Raw genomic sequence first — 22,644 nt, forward strand, 5'->3', positions numbered from 1 at the left:
CCTGGCTTTTCATCCTCCCCACCATCCAATAAGCCAGGAGCCCTCATTCCACCCATTCTGCAAGGGACGGGCCTGAGGCTTGAAGTCCGGGGGTTCACCCAGGAAGTCAGTGCCCAGATCTGAGCCAGGTTGGCCCTAGTGCACACGCAGACTGAGTCCTTGACCATTATGGGCCACCTCCTTGCACAAGGTGTCCCCTCCAGCCCTCCTCCACCCCCAGCATCGTGGTCCTGATGCGCCCATGCTCCAGCCGGCCTTGATCCGGGGCTATTCACTTGCGCTGTGTTAGGACTGCACGGTTGTCACATACTGAAGGGACGGAATCTCTGGCTGGCTCCATCCAAGCTGCACAGCGGCAACTGAGCGTGAGGAAAACAGGAGTGCAACCTGTGATGTGGTCCTTCTCAGCCCAGCCTTCTCTCCTGGGCGTTCTCCTCTCTAACCGTATCCTCGAACCTTCTTGAACATCCATCCCCTTTGCGTTCTCACCTGCTCCCTTGCACTTGACACTTAAGGAAGGTCTTACATCAGCATCCGTGGACTTCAGGGTGTAAAAGTCAGTGTTTCCCAGGGCCGGACCCGTTGCTGAAATGGTGCTAACTTCCCTGGGGAAAATCCTTAGGATTTTGTTTCTTTATATTTCTCTCTACTTTTTATATTTTATGCAAAAAGTATTGTTTGTGATCAAGAATAAATAAATTAAAAGGGTACAATGATTATAAAGAGTCAGTAATTCAACCTGCCACCATTAAAGAGATTTTAGGCATCTGAGTGGAGGTGTGGGAGGGATTTGGGGAATTGGGGTCTCTTCCTGTTGCTGCGGAAATCACACCTTGTCCACTAGGCCTGTCCTAGGTCGTTGGAGACCAGACAGCATCAGAGGCTGCAGTGATTTCACCCAACTCACCCCCGGGGCGCCTGGTCCCCTGTGAGTGGACCCCAGCCCCGACGAGAGACGCTCAGCAGTGGCCCCTGGGAGGCTGGGGCCGTGGGCTGTGTGCACTGCAGGCCCCGCCCCTTCACAGTCATCAGAATTGGAGTCGTCATTGTTTTAATTGACCACCCATTTCTTGGGGACCTTTCTTCTTCCAGGTTGGAGAGCTCCCCAGGTGCCCTGTGGTGCTGATTCTGCAGGATGTGGGTGCCCCACGCTGTCCAGTGAAGCAGATATGCCTCCTTTCCCTCCCCACACAGTGCACGCGTGGACTTCCGTGAATGCACAAGTGAAATCCATCTTCCTCCCATGGGCTGCGAGAACCTCCGTGATCTGGCCCTGCCTCCCGTCCTCCTGGGGTGGGGGGGCTCGGAGCCCTGACCTCTGACCTCATCTTGTGCCAACTTCCTCTGGGCCAGCATCCCAGCCACATTTGCCTTCTGGCTCTTCCCTGAATAAGCCAGTGTCCCTCCCCTGGCCCCAGGGCCCTTGCACAGGCTGTTCCCTCTGCTTAGACACCCTTTCCTGGGTCCAAACATGTCGTCATTCAAGTCTCAGTTCCAGTGTCATCTCCACGGGGTGGCCATCCCTGACCACTGCACCTCAAATCTCTCTCTGCCCAGTACACTTTTCACCATCCCGTGTTTCTCATCTTCCTGCAATCACCTGTCTCTGGCTTTTCCCTGATGGTTAACTGGTTTGCTGTTCACTTTCCCAGCAGGACGATTGCTCCGTGACAGCAGAGACCTTGCTGCTGGCTCCCCAATACTCCTCGAGGCAAGGGCTGGATTGCCAAGCTATGTGGACTCCCTGGAGACCCTCTGGGAGGCCCTGGACCTGGGCTTAGGGGCCTGGGAGGTGGATGGTGTCCCAGCTCTGCAGACAATGGTGACTCTGTGACCTCGCATAAGTCCCTGGACTTCTCCGGGCTGCGGTCTCCTTATTCATCAAACGAGGAAGGAGACCTAATTGCCAGTGTACCTTCTGGCCCTGTGGGAAGAGACTTAAACCCTGGATGGGGCCCCACGATGTGTGCATCCTCAGAGTGTAGTTGTGCCTGCTTCACGTCCATAGCAACCAGAGAGCTGGGATCAGCCCATCCCACGGCCTGGGGACTGGCCAGGAGGAAGCCCTTTGGGGTCCCGCAGTCTAGGCTGGTCTGGGCTCCCACAGCCCCCGTGACTCACGGGTCTCCAGCTCCAGACCTGCCATGGCCATCTCCCATCTATCTTGTGTCACAAACTCCCAGCCCCTGCCTGGCACGGTGGCCCCGAGCCCGGCAGGTGATGTTGGGGCAGAGAGCAGCTCAGGGGCAGAGAAAGCCTCTCTCAAGCCCCAGACCCTTGCAGAGCTCCCATCAACTCAGTGGATGTTTCCTGATCCCTACTCTGTGCTGGGGACACAGACAGATCGGACAGGCCCTGTCCTAGGAATCTCGAGGCCTGGACCGGAGCCGGGGATGGAGCAACAGAGCAGAGGACGGGCTGTTCGCACCGGGGCACGTGGGCCACGCCCAGACCCCACCTGGGCCAGGAGGGCTTCCAGGGGAAGGCTCCCGTGGAAGAGGAGCCTCTGGAAGCACCGCACCCTCTCTTCCCTCCCCCTGGGAGGTGACAGGCCCGTGATGATACAAACGATACACCTGCGGGCCCCCAAAATAGCAGCAGTGTGTACAGGGATGCCGTGTCTCGCTGCGAAATCGCTGCCACCTCGGGTGCGTTTGCAAAAATACCTTCTGCCACACAACGGTGAAAATGGCAGAGGCGAGAACCAGGCTTCTGAAAAGGAAAAATATTTAAACACCTTCCGCGGGGATCTGTAAACTCTCGGCACAGGGACAACGATGGCGCCACGTGACCGGACTAAAGTTAGCTCCCAACCGGACGAAGCTGGCTCCCGGCCGGGGAGGTGGGGGGAGGAGGGCAGCGTGTCCTCCGCGGGGCGGGCGGGACGAGCTCCCGCACCGCGTGCGGGCCAGGCCTCCGCCCGGGAGCCGCAGACGCCTCCCCGCGCTTCATCCGGATGGACGGAGAGCCCTCTTCTGCCCTTGCCAGCCAACCGGTGGGGTGGGGGGCAGGGGCACGGAGCGGGTCGCCCACTCGCCCACGGTCACGCCGGGTGGAAACGACAAGCTTGGGATTTGGATCCCGGCCGCCTGACTCAGAAGCCGGTACTTATCCCACAGCCCGAGTGCCAGTCGGGGTCCGTCTGGGAGAACTGATCTGCTGGTGATGGAGAGCCTGCTCACAGCCCGTGTGCGCTTTAGGGACACGCTGCTTCGGGCGGGGGGGTGGGGGGGGGGGGTCCGCAGAGCAGCCCCCGCGCCCCGGCTCTGCCCCGCGCCCGTGCTGGACAACTTCCAGGCGTTTCTGTCCACAGCCGCATCAACAACCGCGGGTCAGCCCGTCTCACTCCCGAGTGCAAGCTTCCCCACGTCCCGCGTTTAGAGCGTTTTCCATAAGCTATTGTTTGTTTTCAAGAGCGGAAGATTTTTTATTTTTAATTATTCTTATTTACATCAGCATTAGTATTACAAAGGAGAAGAGCTGGGTTCAACAAATGTCCCCTCTCTATGGGCGCCTAATTATTTTACGTACTGGGTGGTGATGAGGAGGTGACTGAGAGAAAGGTCACCAATGCCATTTCCTGGCCACCGGTATGTCGTTCTTGAATCCATTTCATTAATCTAGTCAGCAACTGCCCAGGAGCCTCTGCTCTGCCAAGCCCCGCGTACCCAGAAGCGGAGGCTGGGGACAGGGTGCCCTCCCCACGGCCCAGGAGTCCCGCTGGGGGTGTAGACGTGCTGCCCTCCCATCTCCTGGGCCTGGCTTTCGAACAGCCTCCCTCAGGGGTTGGCCCTGCCGCTCTGGCCTCGGTTAATGAGACCCTCCTGGTGGGCACAGGGTTCGTGCCCCTCCAGCAGCCCCCCTCAGGAGCTGTCAGCTGGTGAAGCCTCTGCCGATGGCCTGATTGATCCTGGCCGCACTGGGGCTCCGTGGGGAACACGATGGAGCTATTTATGGACCAGGTGTGGAGCTGGGCAGGGGTTCAGGCTGCCTCAAGAAGCCTGAAATCCACTAATCATATTTCCTGCAGTAAATCAAGGGCTTGTGTGTGTGTGTGTCGGGGGTGGGGGGGGTTGGGGGCCGCCCTTGGCTCGAAGGCGGGGCCCCTGGCCTTGCCTCTGCCCTCGTTCGCATGTCACCCTGAGTCCCAGAGAGGGCTGGCTGGCTCCTCACATGCTAGATGAACTTCCCACTCTTGAGTCCTCTAACTCCGGGGGCAGATCGGATCCTCCCTGAGCCTCGAATCTGCACACCGATCGTTCCTGCAACAGTTTAGAGTGTGAATCTCCCAGGCGTCTTTGCCCACGTGGTCACAATTGGAGACATCACCGCACAAGGAGAACTCTGGGGCTCAGAAATTCCAAGTAAGACCCCCCTTGGGCTTCACATCTCAGGGAGGAGGCCCACCCATCTGGGGCTTTGTGTCCTCACATCACCTGTTGATGGACTTTGGGGGCAGCTGGAGGTCCAGCAGCCCCAGGTCACAGGCTCTGACTGTCCACCCTATGAACTACTTCCCCTGCCCCTGACATGACATTCTGGAACCCTCTGGGCAGACTAAGCCTGGCCGGCCTCAGTTTCCCTTTTCTGGCATTGGCTCTGCCTCTTGTGTCTTGGAAGCCCTGGGCCATTTTCCTGCTTCCCTCCCCCGACTCTCACCACATCAGCCCTGGGACCAGCCTTAGCATATTTGGGATTCAATCACGGAGGCAATGAAACAACTTTTAGCACCTCCTGTGTACCAGGGGCTGGGCTGACTCTCCCTTTCCTTCTCAGCCTTTTCGCCATCACACTGGCCTAGCCTGGTTGCCTGTGCCTGGAGAGAAGGATGCAGCCCCCCAGCTCCCACCCCACCCCACGAAGGATCTGCAGTCATGGTCACTGTCCTAAGCTTAGAGCCTTGGCTTCATCTCCGGCCAAGGGGATGACGATGGCCTCACAGAGTCATCATGAGTGCTCAATGCCCAGCTCAGGCTGAACACCCAGCAGGTGCTCAAGAAAGGCTCACTCAGGACCGGCCCACCAGGGCACCATACACCACCATCACGGTGCCACTTGCTCACGGCTCCCTACGTCCTCTCACGATGGGTGTAAACACTTCTTTGCCATCTCAGCTGGGGCCAGATTGGTGATGGCCTTGAAAGGAAACAGGTGAGCATTGAGCCCAGGATGAGCCCTGTGTGGACCCCTGTGTTCAAGATTCTCAGGCTGTAACAGATCTCGACCAAAGACAGGGCTGGGGTTGATTAGCAATGTCTGCCGTGGGCCCAGGCCAAGGGAAGGCAGCCTGTGTGTCAATATTGGTGAGCTCACCCTTGGACCCACTCCCTCTCCAGGCTCACTCCTCACTCCTTCCACTGTCTGAGCTCTTGTTGCTTTCTGCCCTCTCTTCCACCTCTGCGTTTCATGTTCTTTCTCCTCCTTCTTCATTGTGTTGGACCCCCAGGGACATCAGAGTCAAGGCCTAAACCTCAGAGACTCTCGGGGTCCTGGCAGGCAACCACCTTTGCCATCTGCACAGCTAATTTTTTTTTTCTCTCACTCTTCTGCATCTACCTCTTGAGAGATCTCACTTGGGGTGATGACTTCAGACACACTGGCACGTGAACTCAACTCTGCTCTTTAGTTTTTAACAAACATTTATTGTGCACCTACTGTGTGGCAGGTCCTGCATGACCAAGTTGAGGCCGGCATGGCCCCTGCCCTCAAGTAGCTCACAGTCTGGCAGGGGAGGTGTGACTGGCACCAAAGGGGTCACAGGATAGAAGTATGTGCAGGGACACAGGCGCCTCATCCAGGCTGGGGACAGGGGAAGCTTCTGGAGGAGATGCTGCCAGAGCTGAATCTTGAAAGATGAGGAGACGGAAGCCTGAAGAGGACAGGGAAAGGTATATAGGCAGAGGGAACAGCATGAGCAAAGGCACGGAGGTGTGATGTGCTGCACTGGGTAGCTGGCCTGGAGCACGGTACCTCCCTGCTTCCCGCCCGCAGCTGAGTCTTTCACAGACACATAGCGCTGATGTAGAAGCAGCACTAGACTGGGAGTGAGGTCCACTCTGACTCACTGAGGGGCCCGAATAAGCTGGTCGGCCTCTCTGGGTAACACAGGGTAGTGATTCTTAGCCCCAGGGGCTACGGACACGCCCACTGTGTGTAAAGAAACTAGCAAACAACTAGGTGGTAGATAGCGTTATAAAACCATGATGTTCTCTATTATCAGATACATCTGTTTTTGCTAAAGAAGACACTGAGGTCCAGGTAGGCCCAGGGACAGATCACTGGAGGAGCACAGACAGGCTGCCAGCTCACAGGCACCAGCAGCACCGGTCTGCTTGGAACCAACTCACAGCGGCCTAAACCAAAAAGTGAATGTATTTGCTCCCTGTAGGGGAGTGGCCTGCAGCCTCAGTACCTGCCTCCCTCCCACGCCTCCTCAAAGAAATGCTTTCCCAGGGTTCTCATTGGTTGAGAGGTGAGCCACGCCCAGCCAATCACCGTGGCTGGGGGAACCTGGCTCTGATTGGCCACACCTGAGCTCTGAATCCACCTCTAGCCTGAGCTGGAGTTGGTGCTCCCAGACCACAGGGGCAGAGAGGGAGGTGGTCTCCCCAGACACACTGCCACCAGCCTAACCGCTTTCTGGACTGTCATGCGGCAGCAACCCACAGTGCTAGCTGAGCACCTGCCTTGGGGATGAGTGCTGGGGACACAGGGAAGATGTCAAGACCCAGGCTCTGCTTCAAGGAGTTCACTTCCAGCTGCAGGTCAAGACCATGGAAGGAGAGTGTAGGGTGAGGAGAGGAGTGTGGGTGCTGGATGGACAGACCAGGAAACCCTCCTTTTACCCCCCTCCCCGACCAAGAACCCTCCAGAGGCCCGGCTCCCAGGCTTGTTTCTCTTGAGTCCAAAGGCCATACTGGGGGGGGGGGGGGAAGTAAAGGAAGAACCGGCGTTTGGGAGTGGTCTGTGGCTATTCGTGGCACTGTGAACTTGGGGTCAGAAGGCAGCTGGGTCCTTGAAGGAACGCAGGACAGAAGCCAGGAGGAGGTTCAGTGCTGGTTCTGGATCCAAATTGCCTGTGTCCCTGGGCACGTGATCCTCTCCGGTTGGAAGTGTTCCCATCTGTAAAACAAGCGGTTTGGACTAGTTTATCTCTGAGGTCCCTTCCAATACTCACACAAAGCGGCTCCGTTTTCCTGAAAGGTTGTATGTAAACTGAATAAAAGTGGCTCCCTACAAAGCTTGGAATCTGTGGGTGGAGCGCACCCCATCCCCCGCTCCCGCACCTGCCAGCGGGGACAGCTTGGACTTCCCTACGAGGGGTTGACTCAAAGCGGGGCGACCTGTGGGTCGGAGTCCAGTGCCCCCTGGTGGCGTCCAGGCGGGCAGGCTGCTTCCGGACGGCGTAGGCCCGACGGCTGTGACTCAGGGGTGGCGCCGCTGCAGGGCGGCGGGAGGCCCGACTGGGGTTCCGTCGTGGGCCGAGCCACGGCGCAATTAATTACCAGCTGCTGGGAATCCTTGTCGCCCGCTCGCGGTGACTCACCGGGCGGCCAGGCTCATTCGCCGAGCGCGGGGGCCTCGGTTTCCAAAATGAATTCTGAGGAGAGCGCCTGCTAGGGGTGGGGCTCCCCGCCCCCGCGGGCGAGCTCAGACCCAGTGGAGACCGGGCGGCCCAGACGTCGCCCACAGCGGGCGCCCCCTTCCCTGGTGCGCCCGGGGCGCAAGCACCCGCGAGTCCCCAAAATGTGATGGAGAGCATCCCCGCCGGGGAGCCTCCGTGGGTCCCTAGACTCGCTCGACCCAGACAGAGTCCCGTGGGCGGGGAGCCCAAGCACGGCCCGAGGGGGCGACGCAGAGGGGTCAGGGCTCCCGGAGCGAGCTGCGCGAGGGTTGAGTGTAATTCCCTGGCCTACCCCTCATAGCCCATGGCTAGCCTCTGCCCCGTTTTTCAGCCCGCCGCCGGGGTGGGGCGCCCCTTTCCCCAAGTCTCCATCTCTTTCTTGGCTGGGGTCCAAGGGAGATCGCCTGACCCAGGGAAGTGGAGCTCGGGGGTCTCCGCCACTTGCGCTTGCCGCTTTCGGGCTCCATTGCTCAAGAGGCAATTAAAGGGGCCGGTGGTTGAGGGAAACCCCCTCGACGACCTGAAGGGAGATGGGGGGAAGAGGGCAAAGGAGGCTGAAATAGAAAGGGGGTAAAGCCGAGCGAGGACCCCTCTCTGGACTCAGGGAGTAGCTACGCCCAGGCCGAGCCTCGGGTTTCCTCCCCAGGCTGGTCCCGAGAGGCGCCGTCGCGCGGTGCGGGGAGCAGGGGGGAGGGTCAGGGTTGAGTTCTGGGTGCACCCCGCGCCCAACCTCGGGGGACCAAGGAGTGTTTCTCGGAAAAGCAACAGGAAGCAGACAGGGAAAGGGGAATGCGGCGTCCTCCCCAGCGGCCCCGATCCCAAGAGTGGCGGCTCCTGCCATCCTCAGCGCTCTCCCTGGGAATGGCTCAGGTCGGCCGGTGCTGGGCCAACCGGCCGGCGATGCTCTCCGGGTCTGACGCGGCCCTTGGGACCCCAGCACGCGACGAGGAGGTGCCCCAGGCCAATGACACGCACCCGCGCCCGGGCCAGGTGGCTGACCCCGGGGGAGCCGCGTGAGCCGCCGCGCTCCCGGGAGCCCACCGACCCTCCCCTCGTGCTCCCACCCTCCGCCGGATTTCCCCTCTCCCCTTAAGCTGCCTGTCTGCCTTCTCCGGCTGGGCTGCATCCCGTTTCTTCTCCCAACCCCGGGTCCCTCAAACTCTCCGCCTCTCGTGGTTGCATGTGCTCTCGGGGAGCTGGCCTAGAACGGCCCAAGCAGCCTCATTTATCCTCCCATCCCCCGCCAAAACCTGCTGGTGGCTCCGCCCCCCACCCCCTCTCGGGCGACACCCAGTCCTCGGCCCGCCTCCGCCCCCTCCCCGGCTGCACCGGCCGCCCCTCCCGAGCTCTCTTCGCGTGCGCCCTGCGCCGCGTTCGGTCTGCAGCGGGAGCCGCCGCGGCAGCCTCTCCAGCTGGCTGGTGACCAGGCGGGAGGTGGCGCGTCCGGGAGGCTGCGGGAGGGAGGGAAGGAGGGAGGGAAGGAGGGAGGCCGGGCCTCGGCTTAGCCCGGCCCCCGCCCCCCGTGGCCCTCCCGCTGGAGCAGGGCTGCCGCGCGCGCGCGCGCGCACACACACACACACGCACGCCCGCGCGCACAGGCGCGCGTCCGCGCGCGCATACACACATACACACACACACACACATATACACACACACAGGCACACATACGCACAGACACACGCACACACACTCGGGCTCCCTCCGGCGCGCACGCACGCAGCGCTCCAGGCAGAGCGGCGCTGCGGCCGCCTCCCCGGACGCCCGGACGCCGGAGGGCCCCGACCCCCGCGCGGCTCATGCGCCCGCGCCCACCCCGCATCTCCGCGAGGCCCGCGGGACCCCTCCCGCCACCGCCTCCGCCGCGCCCGCCGCCCCCGGAGGAGCGGGCTGGGCGACCGCCGCCGCGCCGTTCCCCGGCCGCCCCCGAGGCCGCTCCGCCGCGGGCCCTGCCACCCGGGGGCCGCGCCCCGCTCCCGCGCCTCGGGGGCTGAGCCGAGCAAACTTCGTGGACCGGCCGACGCCTGGCTGGGACCCCGCCGCGTCCCGGCTCGCCCGGGTGGACGCAGCGCGCTCGGACCTTCGGGCACCCGGCCGCCCCAACCGCTGCACCTGCTCGGCCCCCTCCCCGCTCGCTGGGGACTCCGGAGACGCCGCCACTTCGCAAACTTTTTCACCCCCCCTCGAAGGGGAACGCGGAGGGGTAAAAGGGGCAGGAGGTCCCGCGGGGCGCGGGCGGACCTGTGGTCTCCTAGCTGGGCGCCGCCTCCCCGGAGCCGGACCCGGAGGGGCGCGGGCCCCGGCGGCCGCGCTCCGGCTCCCGCTCCCGCCCCTGCTTTTCCGGCGGGAGCTGGGGGCGGGGTGCGGAGGGCAGCGAGGCCCGCGCGGTGCCCGGCGGGGCCGCCGTGCATGGCCCTGCGCAGTGGGGCGGGCTGTTTCGGCCGGGTCTGGCGCAGGGTGTCGGGGCTCCCGGACGCCTGGCCCCGGCGCTCGAGCAGCCTCCTGTGCCTGTCCGCCTTCTCGCCGGAGCCCGGGCCCGCGCCGCCCCTGCCCCGCCAGCCGCCTCGCGGTGGCGGCGGCTGTGGCGGCCCCGGCGGAGGGGGGCCCCCCCAGCCTCCCCGCCCCCCGCCTCCCCGCTGCTGCTGCTGCTGCTGCTGCTGCCGCCGCCGCTTACAACTTGGAGGCGGCGGCGGCGGCGGCGGAGGAGGCGGCGGCGGCCGCCGGGCGCTGCAGTGGGACGCGCGCGGCTGCGAGCCTGCGGGACATGCCCCCCGCGCCGGCTCCTTGCTGGCGGCCATGAAGAGGCAGAACGTGCGGACTCTGTCCCTCATCGTCTGCACCTTCACCTACCTGCTGGTGGGCGCCGCCGTCTTCGACGCCCTCGAGTCGGACCACGAGATGCGCGAGGAGGAAAAACTCAAAGCCGAGGAGATCCGGATCAAGGGCAAGTACAACATCAGCAGCGAGGACTACCGGCAGCTGGAGCTGGTGATCCTGCAGTCGGAGCCACACCGCGCTGGCGTCCAGTGGAAATTCGCCGGCTCCTTCTACTTTGCCATCACGGTCATCACCACCATAGGTAAGGGCTGGGCGCGCCGCCGCCCGGCTCCCCGCGTCCCGGGAGGAGTCCGGGGAGGCGGCTGAGCGCGCGGCGCAGGGCTGGGTGCGGGGCGCCGAGGGTTAAACGCAGCCTGTCGCCGGGGCCCCTCCCGCAGCGCCCCCTCCTCTCCGGGAGCCCCCGCCTCTCCTGCGCCTCCGCGCCGTCTCACCCCTCGCGGACCCCACCCGGTGCTCTCCTCCGCGCCGGTGTCTGGGCCGGGCGTGCGAGCCCGGAGCGAGCGTGCCGGAGCCTGGAGGGCGGAGGCGCCACTTTTGCGAAGAGAGTGGAGCGCTAAGAATAATCCCACAGCAGACACCCACCCACCCACCGCCCCGGCGCGGGCTGGGCTGCGCGGGCCTCCAAGCCTTACACTTACTACCTCTCCGGGAGTTGGAGAGGGCTGGCCTGGCACCTGCGGCGCGGAGACCGACTCAGGTGGCCGCGGACGGCTCTCGGAGCGAGGCAGGCGCTGACCCTCGCCAGCCTCCAGCCTTCTCCGAGCCCAGGTTTCAGTTTTCCTGCCTCCTGGCTCCTCTTCTTCCATGCTGGAACCTGGTCGTGCCAGGCCCCTGGGAGGAGAGGGTTTGCTCTTTGGTGATGGGGGGGCGGGGCGGTGGCAGCCTGGTGAGAGGCTCTAGGAGCGCGGCGGAGGGCCCGTGGGGGGGGCAGGACCAGCCCACCCCCAGGCTGTGCCGGTGGGTAAGGCACGTGTGCGTATTGCCCAGAAGCCGGGGAAGTTCAGCTCCGGTCCGGGGAGAGAGTCCAGTTGGTACACCCTGGGGATTTCTGGGGGTCTGAGCCCAAAGGTGCTGCCCGTGAAGCAGCCTCTGGTGGGCACCTAGGGCAGGACCCCCACTGAGGCCAAGGGGTTCGGGCAACTTGAGTCCATCATACTTGGAGACCTGTGGGGAATAGAGCAGGTCACTTCATCCCAGTGGGTTTGGGGCTGCCCTCCCCACGGCTGCAGGAGGCAGGGTGGTGTCCCTGTGGTGTGCACCTTGTCCCAGCGTGGCACCCGGCCTCTCATGGCCACCTCCTTGGACCTGTCAGGGCCACTGTATTGGCTCGGGGCCACCTCTAGTTTGCTCCCCTCCAGTTCTTTGTGCCCCTGTGCCCTGAGAAGAGGCCTCTTCTTCCCCATCCTTCTCTCCGTCCCTCCTGCCTGACTTCTCTGGACCTCCTTCTCTGATTTTCCCCTTGATATTTTTCCTTCTCTGGAAAGCTCTGCGTGCTGAAAAAACAGGATTTCTCAGTGCCATATGCAACAGGAAGCGCCAGCACAGGACGGCTTGTCTTTCCTTCTTGGTTGAAAAGAGTTTTTAGAGAGTCATCTTGTTTGAAATGTTTAATTCATTGGTGTAGGTTTTTATGTTTTCAGGAGGAAATTGTCCTTCTGTTGTCTGTGGAAGCAGCTTTGCTCCTCTTGCCACACGCCCTTGGCCCAGGGGCCAAAACACAGTAAAGTCCTTCCTTTCCCACCCTGTGCTTCCAGCTCCTGAAAGGGCCAGCCAGTCATAACCATCGTTTCTGTTCTTTACACTTCCAGTGTGAGCTGTGGCCATGACACACATGCACGGGGCGTCCATCCTGCGGGGCAGGGGCCTGCTTGCGGGAGAGCCAGAGAGCCGGGGATATGCCTCCAAAACTGACCACCCCTGGGGAGGGGAAGAACTCATCACTTCCTAAAGTGCCTTGAGTGATGTAGACCCAAATCAGATGAAATCTGCGAGCAGGCTGGCCACCAGTAGTGAAATGAGCACAGGAAACCTTGGGCTGGTCCCAAGAGTTGAACTGCAGCATTGAAGAGACGGTTGGAGTTAAAATCAAACCCAGAGATGTTCCATTTACCTGATAAGGTTCTTATTGATTGCGTTTATTGATCCTGATTGGCAGTTCTGGGCATGTGCCTCTGACGGTTAGGGCTCCAAAGAGAAAGGGTCAAGGCAGGGTGGCCAGGTGAAGCATGTGGAGGGGCAGTTGGTGACTGTGCCGACTTATTCCTCACTTTTGTTGAGTTTCCAGCTGATTTTCGAGAAAGAAAGGGTGGAATATATGTGTAAGGCTAGGAAGAAAAGACTGTCCTAACTCAGCTGCCCTGCGGTGGAAAGATGCAAACCTGGAGCCCGCTGACCAGGCTTGGAACCTGAGTCCTGTCAAATGGGAAGACCACGAAGGGGAGGGTGGTGTGCTGACTCCCAGCCTGTTTCCCCACCTGTAGAAGGGGCGTGACACGGTAACCTCCCGCCAGGGTGACTCTGAAGGGCCAGTGGGATCCCTCGTGCCTGCAGCCGCCTGGTACAGCGCTGTGTGCACTTCGTAGGTGAGAATCCATGAATTTTCACATCGGCTGAGCCTCGGACTCTGCCCTAGGAAGCTGTTGAGCTCTGAAGAGCTCAGATTTACGGGAAACCAAGCACCTTTCTAGTTAATTCTGTTTGTTTTCTTCTTTTTTAATATAAATGCAAATTAAGGTGCTCCTAGGCCTAGACCAAAACCCAGCCCCAAGCCAGGCCCTCCAAGGAACCTCCTCCTATCGGGCAGTGATATTAATGAGTCAGGTGCATCTTCACGGGCGTTCTTCTTTTTAATCTAACCTTGAGCGGTTTCTTGAGCATGCGTGCTTCAACTTTGAGCTCGAGTCTCCAAGGTGGGGCAGGAACCACCCTCACGCCCTCTGCTAGTGGACGCTGCTTCCCGGATGCAGTTAGTAGCGCACTCGGTGAACGGGATCTTAAGAACATATATAATTGCCACTTTGCCTTGGATCTGTGGCCGCCGTTTCCGTCAGAGGCTTTGTCGGGCTCTCACGCTGACCGCCGCCCAGCTCTCCCGGGAGCCCAGGCACAGACAGCTTTGTCCTAAGGCGGGATGAGCACAGGTCCCACTGGCTCCAAGAAGGCAGATTCACTCCCATCGCTGCTCCAGTTCTGGGGGCCATCCGTCCCCGCTCGCTGCTTCTGATGTCTGTGCCACTTGTAGCTGCTGCCCAGGAGATGGTATTGTTGCGTTCTAAATTTGGCGAGCCCGAGGCCTTCGGAACTCTCCATCATGTTCAAGATGAAAACTCCTTCTGCATCCCCTGCCGTGCCCATCTGATTAGCAGGCGGGTTGGAAACCCTCCCACCTGCCTCCCTGAGCTGTTGGTAGGAGTGGTGGCAGTCAGGAGTCCCGGCGGCCAGGGGCTGTAGAGCGCCTGCTCTGAATTGCTCTGCTCAGGGCTAAGGCCTGGGTGGGAAGGAACCCCCAGCACACTGGGGCTCTTCCTACAGGAGGCGCTTGAGGCCAAAATTGTGTCCCGCCATCAGCGACTACTTCTGACAACAGCGGGAATCTCCAGACACTTCTCTTTCGACTCTAACATCTGTGTTGCAAGTAGTTACCACCTTCAGGATCATTAAAGAGGAAGCTGTGCTTAGAATTCAGATCTCATTTGGAGGATCTAAGAGGACGATTTAAAAACTGGGCCTCACAGGGAAAGGAGGGAAAGAAGGGCCCTGGGTTTTGTTTGTGCTGCTGTTTGGAGGAGGAGCAGGCTGACGTCAGGCCCTTTGGGCCCGGCTGATGAGGGCCCCGGCTCAGGAGGTGGGTCCCTGGCAGGGGGTGGGGCACAGTCCGAGAAGGTTCTGCGCTCCTGCGGGCTCCCTGCTCAAGGTCCCCCGCCCCAGCATGCGGTGGGGCACCCCCTTTTCTCGCTCATCCGCAGGACCTTGAAGAGACTTCTCACCAAGTGGAAAGCGTCTCCCATGTCCTCTTCTCGCGCGCTGGGGTGCAGGTTTCGATCCACGGTTTACACTCTCGCTGCGTGCCAGCCCCTGCCTGGCCTGTGCTGCCTCTGAGGCTCTGGGGACCGTCTAGATGACAAGATAAGGCCTGGCCTTGAGGCAGGAGGGGAGCTGGAAACCCAAACAGTTGGGTGCAGTCCAGCGTGAAGCGTGGGGACAGCTAAACTCAGTTAACCCTTCCCGAGCCGCCGGCAGACAGCCCAGGGGCTGGGCTGGGGGATCCCGGTGGGCCCTCGCCCTCCAGGACGGCGCGGCTTGCCCTCTGCCCCTCACTGCCCCCGAGCTGTGCCCCCTGCCCTCCGCACCTCCCAGCTCCAGCATTGTTGGTGCCATTTATTCTGCCCCTGGAGGAACCGTGTCTCCTCCGGGCACCGGCGGGGCCCGCACAGAGCCCCACACAGAGTGGTCACCTCCAGAAGGACCGAGGATGGAAGCACCACTTCTACGCACATGCGCTCACGTCACCCCCGAGGCGGGAGGAGGTGTTGCCCCACTTTACAGATGGGGAAACTGAGGCCCAGAGAAGGCAGTGCCCACTGAGGCCGAGGGCCTGGAACTCTGCAGTCGGGATCTCCTTACCGCAGGCTCCAAGGATGGATTCCACCCAGGAGCCAGGGATGGGCCTGTGGAATGTTCCATCTGTGTCTTTCTGCTTCTCCTTTTACCTTCACGGTTCAGGAAACCTGCTCAGCCAGGCCCGAGTGAAGGACCCGGCCACCCAGCACACGGTGGGCTGGACGGGAAGGCTGGGGTCTCCTTGTGACTTTCAGTATGGCAGCTGGTCGGGTGCAGGAGCATGAGGTGCCGTGTTCAGCTCCTCCTCCCAGGCCTGCCCGGACCTGGCCTTGCTCGACGTGGCCCTGGCCCTCCAGCAAGCACGGACTATTTATAGATGTCCTGGGGGAGGCAAAGGGGTGGGTTCCTTGACTCGGGGTGACCTGAGAGAGACGGCTCTCCCGAGGCATATGAGACACCACGCTGAGGGCTCTGAGACGGCAGGGATCACTTGAGACCCCGTGTGCAGACACCTATTGCCTTCACCTGCTCTTTCCGGACGGCCTGGACTTTCATCTGCTAAGTCCAGGGAGGTCAGAGCGGGAGGTGAGCCAGGCTTCCGTGTACATCTCTTCCCCTGTGGACCTGCGTTCGCACCTGCACCCATCCATCCCCCACTCTGCCCCTCAGCCAGCCCTCCCCGCACCTGTGTGTCAGGCTCCACACATCCGCGCATCCGTCCGTTCTTCCCTCCGCGCTGTCGTTCACTTACTCGTTCACTCACTCCTCATTGCTCGGAGCACTCACTCAGCTCCATGCGTCGTTCGTCTTTCCGTCTTTCCTCGTCAGTGGGATGTTACCCGGTTCCTCCCATGGACGGGTCAGGGTGGGTGCACGGTGGTGAGGAGGAGGCGCACGGCACCCCGGCAGGGCTCAGTGAGTGTTAATGCCTCGATGGCGGGGGATCTTCAAGTTGTTCCAGCCTCATCTCCTTCCTGCCAAATGGTCAGCCGATCCCAGTCACTTTTAATTTTTAATTTTTAAGAGAGTAGAATGTTCGTATGGAGAAGCGCACATGTCACAAGTGTATTGCTCAGTGATTCCGATAAACAAACTCTGCCATGCAACCAGCACTCAGATCAAGAAACAGAACATTACCAGCACCTGCGATCCTACCTCATCAGCCAGCCTTTTCTTGAACGCCTCTAGTGACAGGGAGCTCATCACTTCACATGTGATGAAGTGTGTGTGCTTAGATGAATGTTGAGGTTATTGTGTGAAGTTCTGATCTGTGGGCTTCCATGTGGAAGGGGGTGTGTGTACTGGGGGGGGGTCTTCTCTTAAAGGGCTGGCCAGCCTCTATGGTGGTCACCTGAGGAGGGGCCAGAAGGTTTCCATTTAGAAAGTGGAACTCGGGGGCCCAGGCCCAGGAAAGGAGAGGGAACTCAGCACCCAGAGTGCAGGTGAGTCTGGAGTGGGATGTGTGTGGAGTGGTCCAGCCCTGGGCACCTGCCCCTGTGAGTCAGAACACAGAGCAGCCCCGCACTGCCTTCACACCAGCCGCGCCAGAGGACCAGGGAAAATGCCGGAGGAGATGAATGTAACGCTGGTCCTGGCAGTGCTCTGGGAGGGAGTTAGGAGGCAAGGACCCTGGAATTCCCTGGTGGCGCAGTGGTTAAGAATCCGCCTGCCAATGCAGGGGATCCAGGTTTGATCCCTGGTCCCGGAAGATCCCACATGCCGCGGAGCAGCTAAGCCTGTACGCCACAACTACTGAGCCTGAGCTCTAGAGCCCACGAGCCACAAGTACTGAAACCCGTGTGCCTAGAGCCCGTGCTCCGCAACAAGAGAAGCCACTGCAATGAGAAGCCCGCGCACCGCAACGAAGAGTAGCCCCCGCTCGCCGCAACTAGAGAAAGCCCGCGCGCAGCAATGAAGACCCAGTGCAGCCAAATAAAAAAAAAAGAGTCCATGGGCAGTGGAATCTGGGACGTGAGAGTCTGGTTGAGGGTCTTCCCCTCCACCTCGGGGATATCCTCCTCCAGGCCACCCATGTGCGGCGGGCGATGTCGAGGTCCGGTGTTCATTTTCTTAAGGGATTTTGTTCAAAGTTCCCTTCTTTTGCCTGTCCCAACTCTGGGATCTCCATCTGTAGAAGGTTCTCCCTTTTAAGCTGAAGGCACCCACCCTGTGGCTTACAGTTCTCCAGCAGAAGGGCTGAGTCGAGCTTGGTTCACTTCCTGTCCTGTAACAGTCTAGGGAATTTGGAGATGGCCCCAGGACCCCTGAGTTTCTTTTGATAACGCCTTTGTACGCCAGCCGCTCTCCTCTGAGCAGCTCTGGTGCACACGTGCGCCCTCCCGGTCGGGTCTGATCACGCAGGGAGAGCACATGTGTGGGAGAGCAGAGAGTCGCCTGCGCTGGTCTGCACTGGACTTCTGTTCACGCTCCCAGTCAGTACCCCAGCGTTTCTGGGCAGCCCCCTCCCTGCATTGACATGTTTCCAGCTTCTGGCTCACGTGAACTTCTGTTATTCTCTGTCTTGGACTGGGGTGAATCCAGGCCCTGACGTTGATCTCGGAGCGCAAAACAACTATGTGCTGTGGACCCAGAGAAGAAGGGATGGTTGATGGAAAAATTTGCAGCAGGGGAAGATGAGAACATTTAGGAGCGTCTGTGAGTGCATTGGCCCGGCTTGCCAGGACTCTGTGAGATGTCTGCCCCGGGGCCTGGGAGAAACAGGGAGTCCCCAGCTGAGGACCATCTGCTGCCCTCAGCCACCTCCGCAACCGTGCTCCTTCCTGGGGTCCTGAGCGATGACGGGCCTGGCCGGGAAACAGCTGCTCAAAGGCGGGGCTGCCCCGTGCGTTGGGCTTGCCCTGAACTGCCCTCACCCTCGTCGTGTCCCCAGCCCTGGGAGGAGCCCTGGGTGGCAATGAGGTGAAGGATGGGGCCAGACCAGAGGTGGATGAGCTGTGGCTGGCGTGAGGGTGCAGGTGCCCTTGGGTGGCAAGGGGCGTGCCGGGCTGGGCGTATGGAGAGCGGAGGGGGCCGGGGCCAGGCCCTACCGCTGGCCTTGGTCTTCCATCCGCAGGAGCGGGTCATGGTGCCGCTTGCCTCCAGAGCCTGAGTCCAAGGGACTCGGGGCCGGGGGCGGCAGGCAGATCACGGGGGGTCCCGTAGCCGTGGGCAGGACTGCTCACGTCTGCCTGTCCTGGAGGCCTGATCCTAGGCACGCCCCTTTAGCCTGGGGCTTTCTCATCTGTGAAATGGGGACGTAGAGCTTGGTGGCTCTCGAGCATCAGAGAACGTGCCAGAACAACCGTGGAAGGCCTCCTGTCACAGCCCCGGGGCTTTGCTGTGCTGACCGTGGTTGCCAGGTGCCTCGCACCTCCTTGCACTCCGCCGGCTCTTGGCAAATTGGAGCGTCGTCATTTGCAGCTTCCCAGCCCTGCTCTCCTGCCCCCCCTGGGGGACATCCCATCCCCTGCCTGTCTCCAGCCCCCACCCCTGCTGGGTCCCGTGGCCCTGACCCTCGTTGGGGGGCTGCCCCATGCCCACTCTGTACTGAGAGAGCAACCCCGGAGATGGAAAAGCTTCTGGCATCCAGCGGAAGGAGGCTCCCGTGGTGGGATGCCAGGCTGGGGGCCTCGGGGGCTTCTGGGGCTGTGAGGTCCAACCCCGGGCAGTAGGTTTTCTCAGCCCAGGCCTGTTGGGAAAATGTGGCTTTCCGGGAGGCCGCCTTCCACCCTGCAGCCACGGTGACCTTTCTGAAGCCCACGCCACCATCTTCCTCTGCCACCGACACCCCTGCACCCCCAACTTCTCGGGTCAGAGCCAGGCCCACCATGCCTCCTGCAGGGCGCCCCGGGTGTGTGTGTGCCACAGCCTCCACAGGGGGCACCTGAGTCCCCAGGGCCGCTCAGGGCACCTGCCGGAGGCCGAGGTGCGCGCCCGGCCCTGAGAGCTGGGGGGACTTTGAGTGGTTTGGGGCCATGTACCCGCTCGGATGAGCCTCGGGGCCACTGGGCATGTGCAGGGCAGAGGCCTGGCCGTTTGAACTTCAGCTGTTGGTTGTAAGGGAGGACAGCAGGTTAGGGACCCGTCTTGCCAAATGAGGAGCTTCTCACTCCCACGCCTTAGATGTGTGATCTTGGTCCCCAAGGCCACCGCTAGTGACAGGCTCGTGTGAGTCTGTCAGGCGCCTGGCAGGAAGAGACACTCACCTGTGAAACAGCCTTGGGCTGTCACCAGCCCTGCCAGACGTGAGGTACGGGGAAGGCGAGAGGTTCCCAGCGGGCAGCCTCACCAGGCCTTTGCCCGGGGCTGAGGCGTTCAGTGTGTTGTCAAGGCACCCAGCCCTCCGCCCTGCTGCGCCCTGCCTGCCCCTCCTGCCCTGTGGGCCCCCGAACCTCCCTCCCCCTCTCCCCACGCCCCCTGGGACACCGCTGCCGGGCAGTTCCCGCCTGGGACCTTGCCCGTGCTGTCCCCTCCACCCAGCCTGGCCCCGTGCACGCACAAGATCCTGAGACTGTACTCGTGTGTGTCCTCTGGGCGCTGGTCAGTAGGTGACAGCAGGGGCCTGCACTGTGCTAGGTCTGCTCGCATGAAAGGCGCTTGAGGGCTGGGCTCAGGCTTTTTATCCCAGTGTCCCGAGCACCGGGCACATACCGGGCCCCAGAAGGTGTTTGATGATTGACTGCCCGATGGCCCGTCAGGAACAAGATGTTGTACACAGGGACCAAAATGCCAGTAACTGTGAAGCACGCGGCAGTGGTGTCTTTGGTCCCTGTTGGCCATTTGTTGGAGGCGTGCAGGGTGGCACACATCTGGGGTGCTGTGGGTTTCAGGGGCGGGTGAGGCCTGCTGGGAGTGAGGGGCAGAGCCTGGCGCCGGCAGCCACTTTGGGAGCTGCAGCCCTGAGGTGTCCAGGCTGGGCACAGCTGCTCCCTGGACCCTCCCCGTGTGCACGCCTGCCCCCCTTGCTGTCCCTCTCCCACACCTTCGAGCCGTGGTCTTCGTGCACACGGGAGCTTGGTGAGGATCTCCCTGCTGACTCTTGGGGATTCCATTAGGTACTTCCGTGGTGCCCACTGGCAGTGTCCTCACTTCCGTGGGCAGGAGACCGTGATTGCTCATGAACCACAGTGAGGATGCCGGCATGAGGGCGGGAAAGAGCGCGGGCTGTACGCGGGGCCCCGGCTCTGGTCACCGGGGGACCTCGGGCTGGGGCAGGGTTCTCCCCGTGCACCGTTGACATTCGGGGCTGATCACTCTTTGCAGTGGGGACCGTCCTGTGCGTCGTAGGACACGGAGCAGCATCCCTGGTCTCCATCCTCTAGTTGCCAGTGGCAACCCCCCTCCCCCACCCAGTAGTGACAAATAAAAATGTCTCTAGACGTTGCCAGATATCCCCCGAAGTGCAAAATGTCCCCTGGCCTGGTGACTTCCCTTCCCTGAGCCTCTTCTGCAGACTGGGAGCAAAAGCCACCTTCCAAATCATGGCCAGAGGGGGCCGAGCGGTGTGGCGTGTGCGTGTGCGCAGTCGGGGCCTGGGAGGTGGGTTCCTTCCCTCTACCTGCCCCCTCCTCCTGCCCAGAGGAGGCCTCACAGCCACATGTCGGGAAGAAGGTGACTCTGGCGTTGATCTTTCAGGCACAGTCCCATGTGGATGGGGGGCGGGAGCCCAGGTGGGATTGGGATAAGTCGCTCAGGTGGGGCTGAGGCGAGCTCGCTCACTCCGGGCGGGTGGGGTGAGCTTGGAGGTGTTGGGGGGAACCGTAGGAGGGCGCTTGGCTTCCCCACCTCAAGCAGAAGCTCTAGGCAGCGTTGTTGTGTTGCAGGGAGCACGGAGGGTGTGGTTTCTGCTCCAGCCCAGCTGCGAGGCCCCAGGTACGTCTGGAGGCAGCTCGGTGTCCCACGGGCTGCACTTGCAGTGTCGGGGCCTTTTCTCTCTTGGACTCTGGTTGGAAATGACTGCTCGTGATGCAGAGCTGGCCTGGCTGGGCTCTAACCACGAGGCTCGTCTGGGCCCCAGGAAAGGGCCTCGCCCAGGGCTGCCGCAGGCTGTCGGGGAACGTTCCCTTTGAGTTTGGTTGTAATGAAGGGTTTCCCAGTGTGAGCGCCATTTCCAGGGAGATAATGACCTCTTTGACTGCGCCCCGAGTGCTGAGGGGCCCTGGCAGTTGGCACAATTGGTCTAGCATCTATGTGGGACAAGTGTTTAGGCCAGAGGGATTCGAACGCCGACGGAGTGGATGCCCAGTGTGTGTTGGTTCACAAAGTAGCTCCTACATCACGGAAAAGGGGAAGTAGTGAGCCGTGGCAGAGATCGTTTCATAAAGAGGGGAGGAAAGTCCCCACCACTCCCCTGTGGTCTCGTGGTCACATGCAGGAATGGCTTTAGCTTTTCATGTTCCCAGTCTCCTCGTTGCCCAACTGCGCTCACTGTTTTTATCCTTTCATCAGGATGAATCTGTAAGCGACTATGTTCCGCTGCCTGTAGCAGAGAACCCAGGTAACCGTGACCGGACCAAACAGCAACGAAGGAGTCTGGGGCAGGTAGATGGGCTGACAGGCGGCTCCACGATGCCTGCAGAGACTCAGGCTCCTTCTCTCTTTCTGCTCAGCCGTCTTAGCTTGGCTTCAGTTCTCAGGCTGGTGCCTCTTGGTTCCAAGATGGCTACCCTAACTCCAGCATCACCTCCAGCATCCTTTCCTGGCAGGAAAAAAGAACAAAAGACAAAGGCGTGTATCAGCTGAGCCTGCTCCTTTCTAAACAGCTTGCCTACACGGTCCACCTAAGGACTTCTACTTACACGTCATTGGCCAGGACTTTGTCTTATGGCCAACCCTATCTGCAAGGAAGTCTGGGAAAATGTAGCATGTTGCTTTTCAAGCCAAATGGGTTCTGAAGGTGAGGAAGGAGTGGAGATAGGTATTGGTAGGCCCCCATGGTGTCTAGGCATTTCAGAGTCTTTTTCTCTTTAAGTTTATATCAAACATACCTTGTGTTTCTGCAGTCTTAAGGGAAATATATTTTCACAGCTCCATATCCACTAAATGAATGTATGGTCATCTATTTAACCACTTCTCTATTTATAGTGTTTTAATGTGTCTTTCCTTTTTTTTTTGCCAGTTATAGATAGTGCTTTATTGAATGTGTGTGTGTGTGTGTGTGTGTGTGTGTGTGTGTGTGTGCTGGGTTATTACTTAAGGGTTTGCTGTGGTGGTGGGATTCCCAGGTCAGAGGGCACGAGCACTTGGGAGTGATGTGTGTTGTCTTGTAAACAACAGCATATGGTGCAGGGCTTCTAGTCTCACTGCAATTTCAGCAGCCCTCAGCAATGTTGAAGACGTGTTTTGGATGTTCTTACTATTTTAGGACATTCTCTTAGCAATCTTTATGTGGCCTGGACCAGGTCATGTGGGGCTAGAGGGCTGGTGTCCACAGCTGTGAGAACCCATCGTCATCCCAGACTCAGCTAGTCCAAGGGAGTCTTGCGGGGGCAGTTGACACCTGGAACCCACAACCTCCTGGAAACCCCGGAGCCAGGTGGAGGCAGGGGAGCCAGTGGGCCCTGGTCTGGCTCCCAGGGTCGGAGCTTTTGCCTGATCAGTCTGGTCCAGCCCGTTGGCTTGGTCAC

At 60.7% G+C, this 22,644-nt stretch overlaps 1 protein-coding gene and 1 long non-coding RNA gene across 2 annotated transcripts in view; one reads left to right on the forward strand and one right to left on the reverse strand.

Annotated features, from left to right (window-relative positions):
- Window positions 1-3,853: 3,853 nt before the first annotated feature.
- Window positions 3,854-10,610, reverse strand: LOC130705558 (uncharacterized). The gene is made up of 4 exons (XR_009005836.1): window positions 10,472-10,610; window positions 5,656-7,122; window positions 4,174-4,262; window positions 3,854-4,024 (listed from the first exon to the last, which is right to left on the reverse strand). It is a non-coding gene; the product is annotated as an uncharacterized LOC130705558 (long non-coding RNA).
- The window catches only part of KCNK9 (potassium two pore domain channel subfamily K member 9), a 95,021-nt gene continuing 82,782 nt past the window's right edge, over window positions 10,406-22,644 (forward strand). Inside the window, exon 1 of the mRNA XM_007166910.2 lies at window positions 10,406-10,700. Coding sequence (XP_007166972.2) covers window positions 10,418-10,700 — 283 coding nt within the window. The 5' untranslated portion in view covers window positions 10,406-10,417. The remainder of the gene's footprint in view (window positions 10,701-22,644) is intronic.

This window comes from Balaenoptera acutorostrata, chromosome 17, assembly GCF_949987535.1.
Source record: "Balaenoptera acutorostrata chromosome 17, mBalAcu1.1, whole genome shotgun sequence".
In the NCBI taxonomy this organism is placed as follows: Eukaryota; Metazoa; Chordata; class Mammalia; order Artiodactyla; family Balaenopteridae; genus Balaenoptera; species Balaenoptera acutorostrata.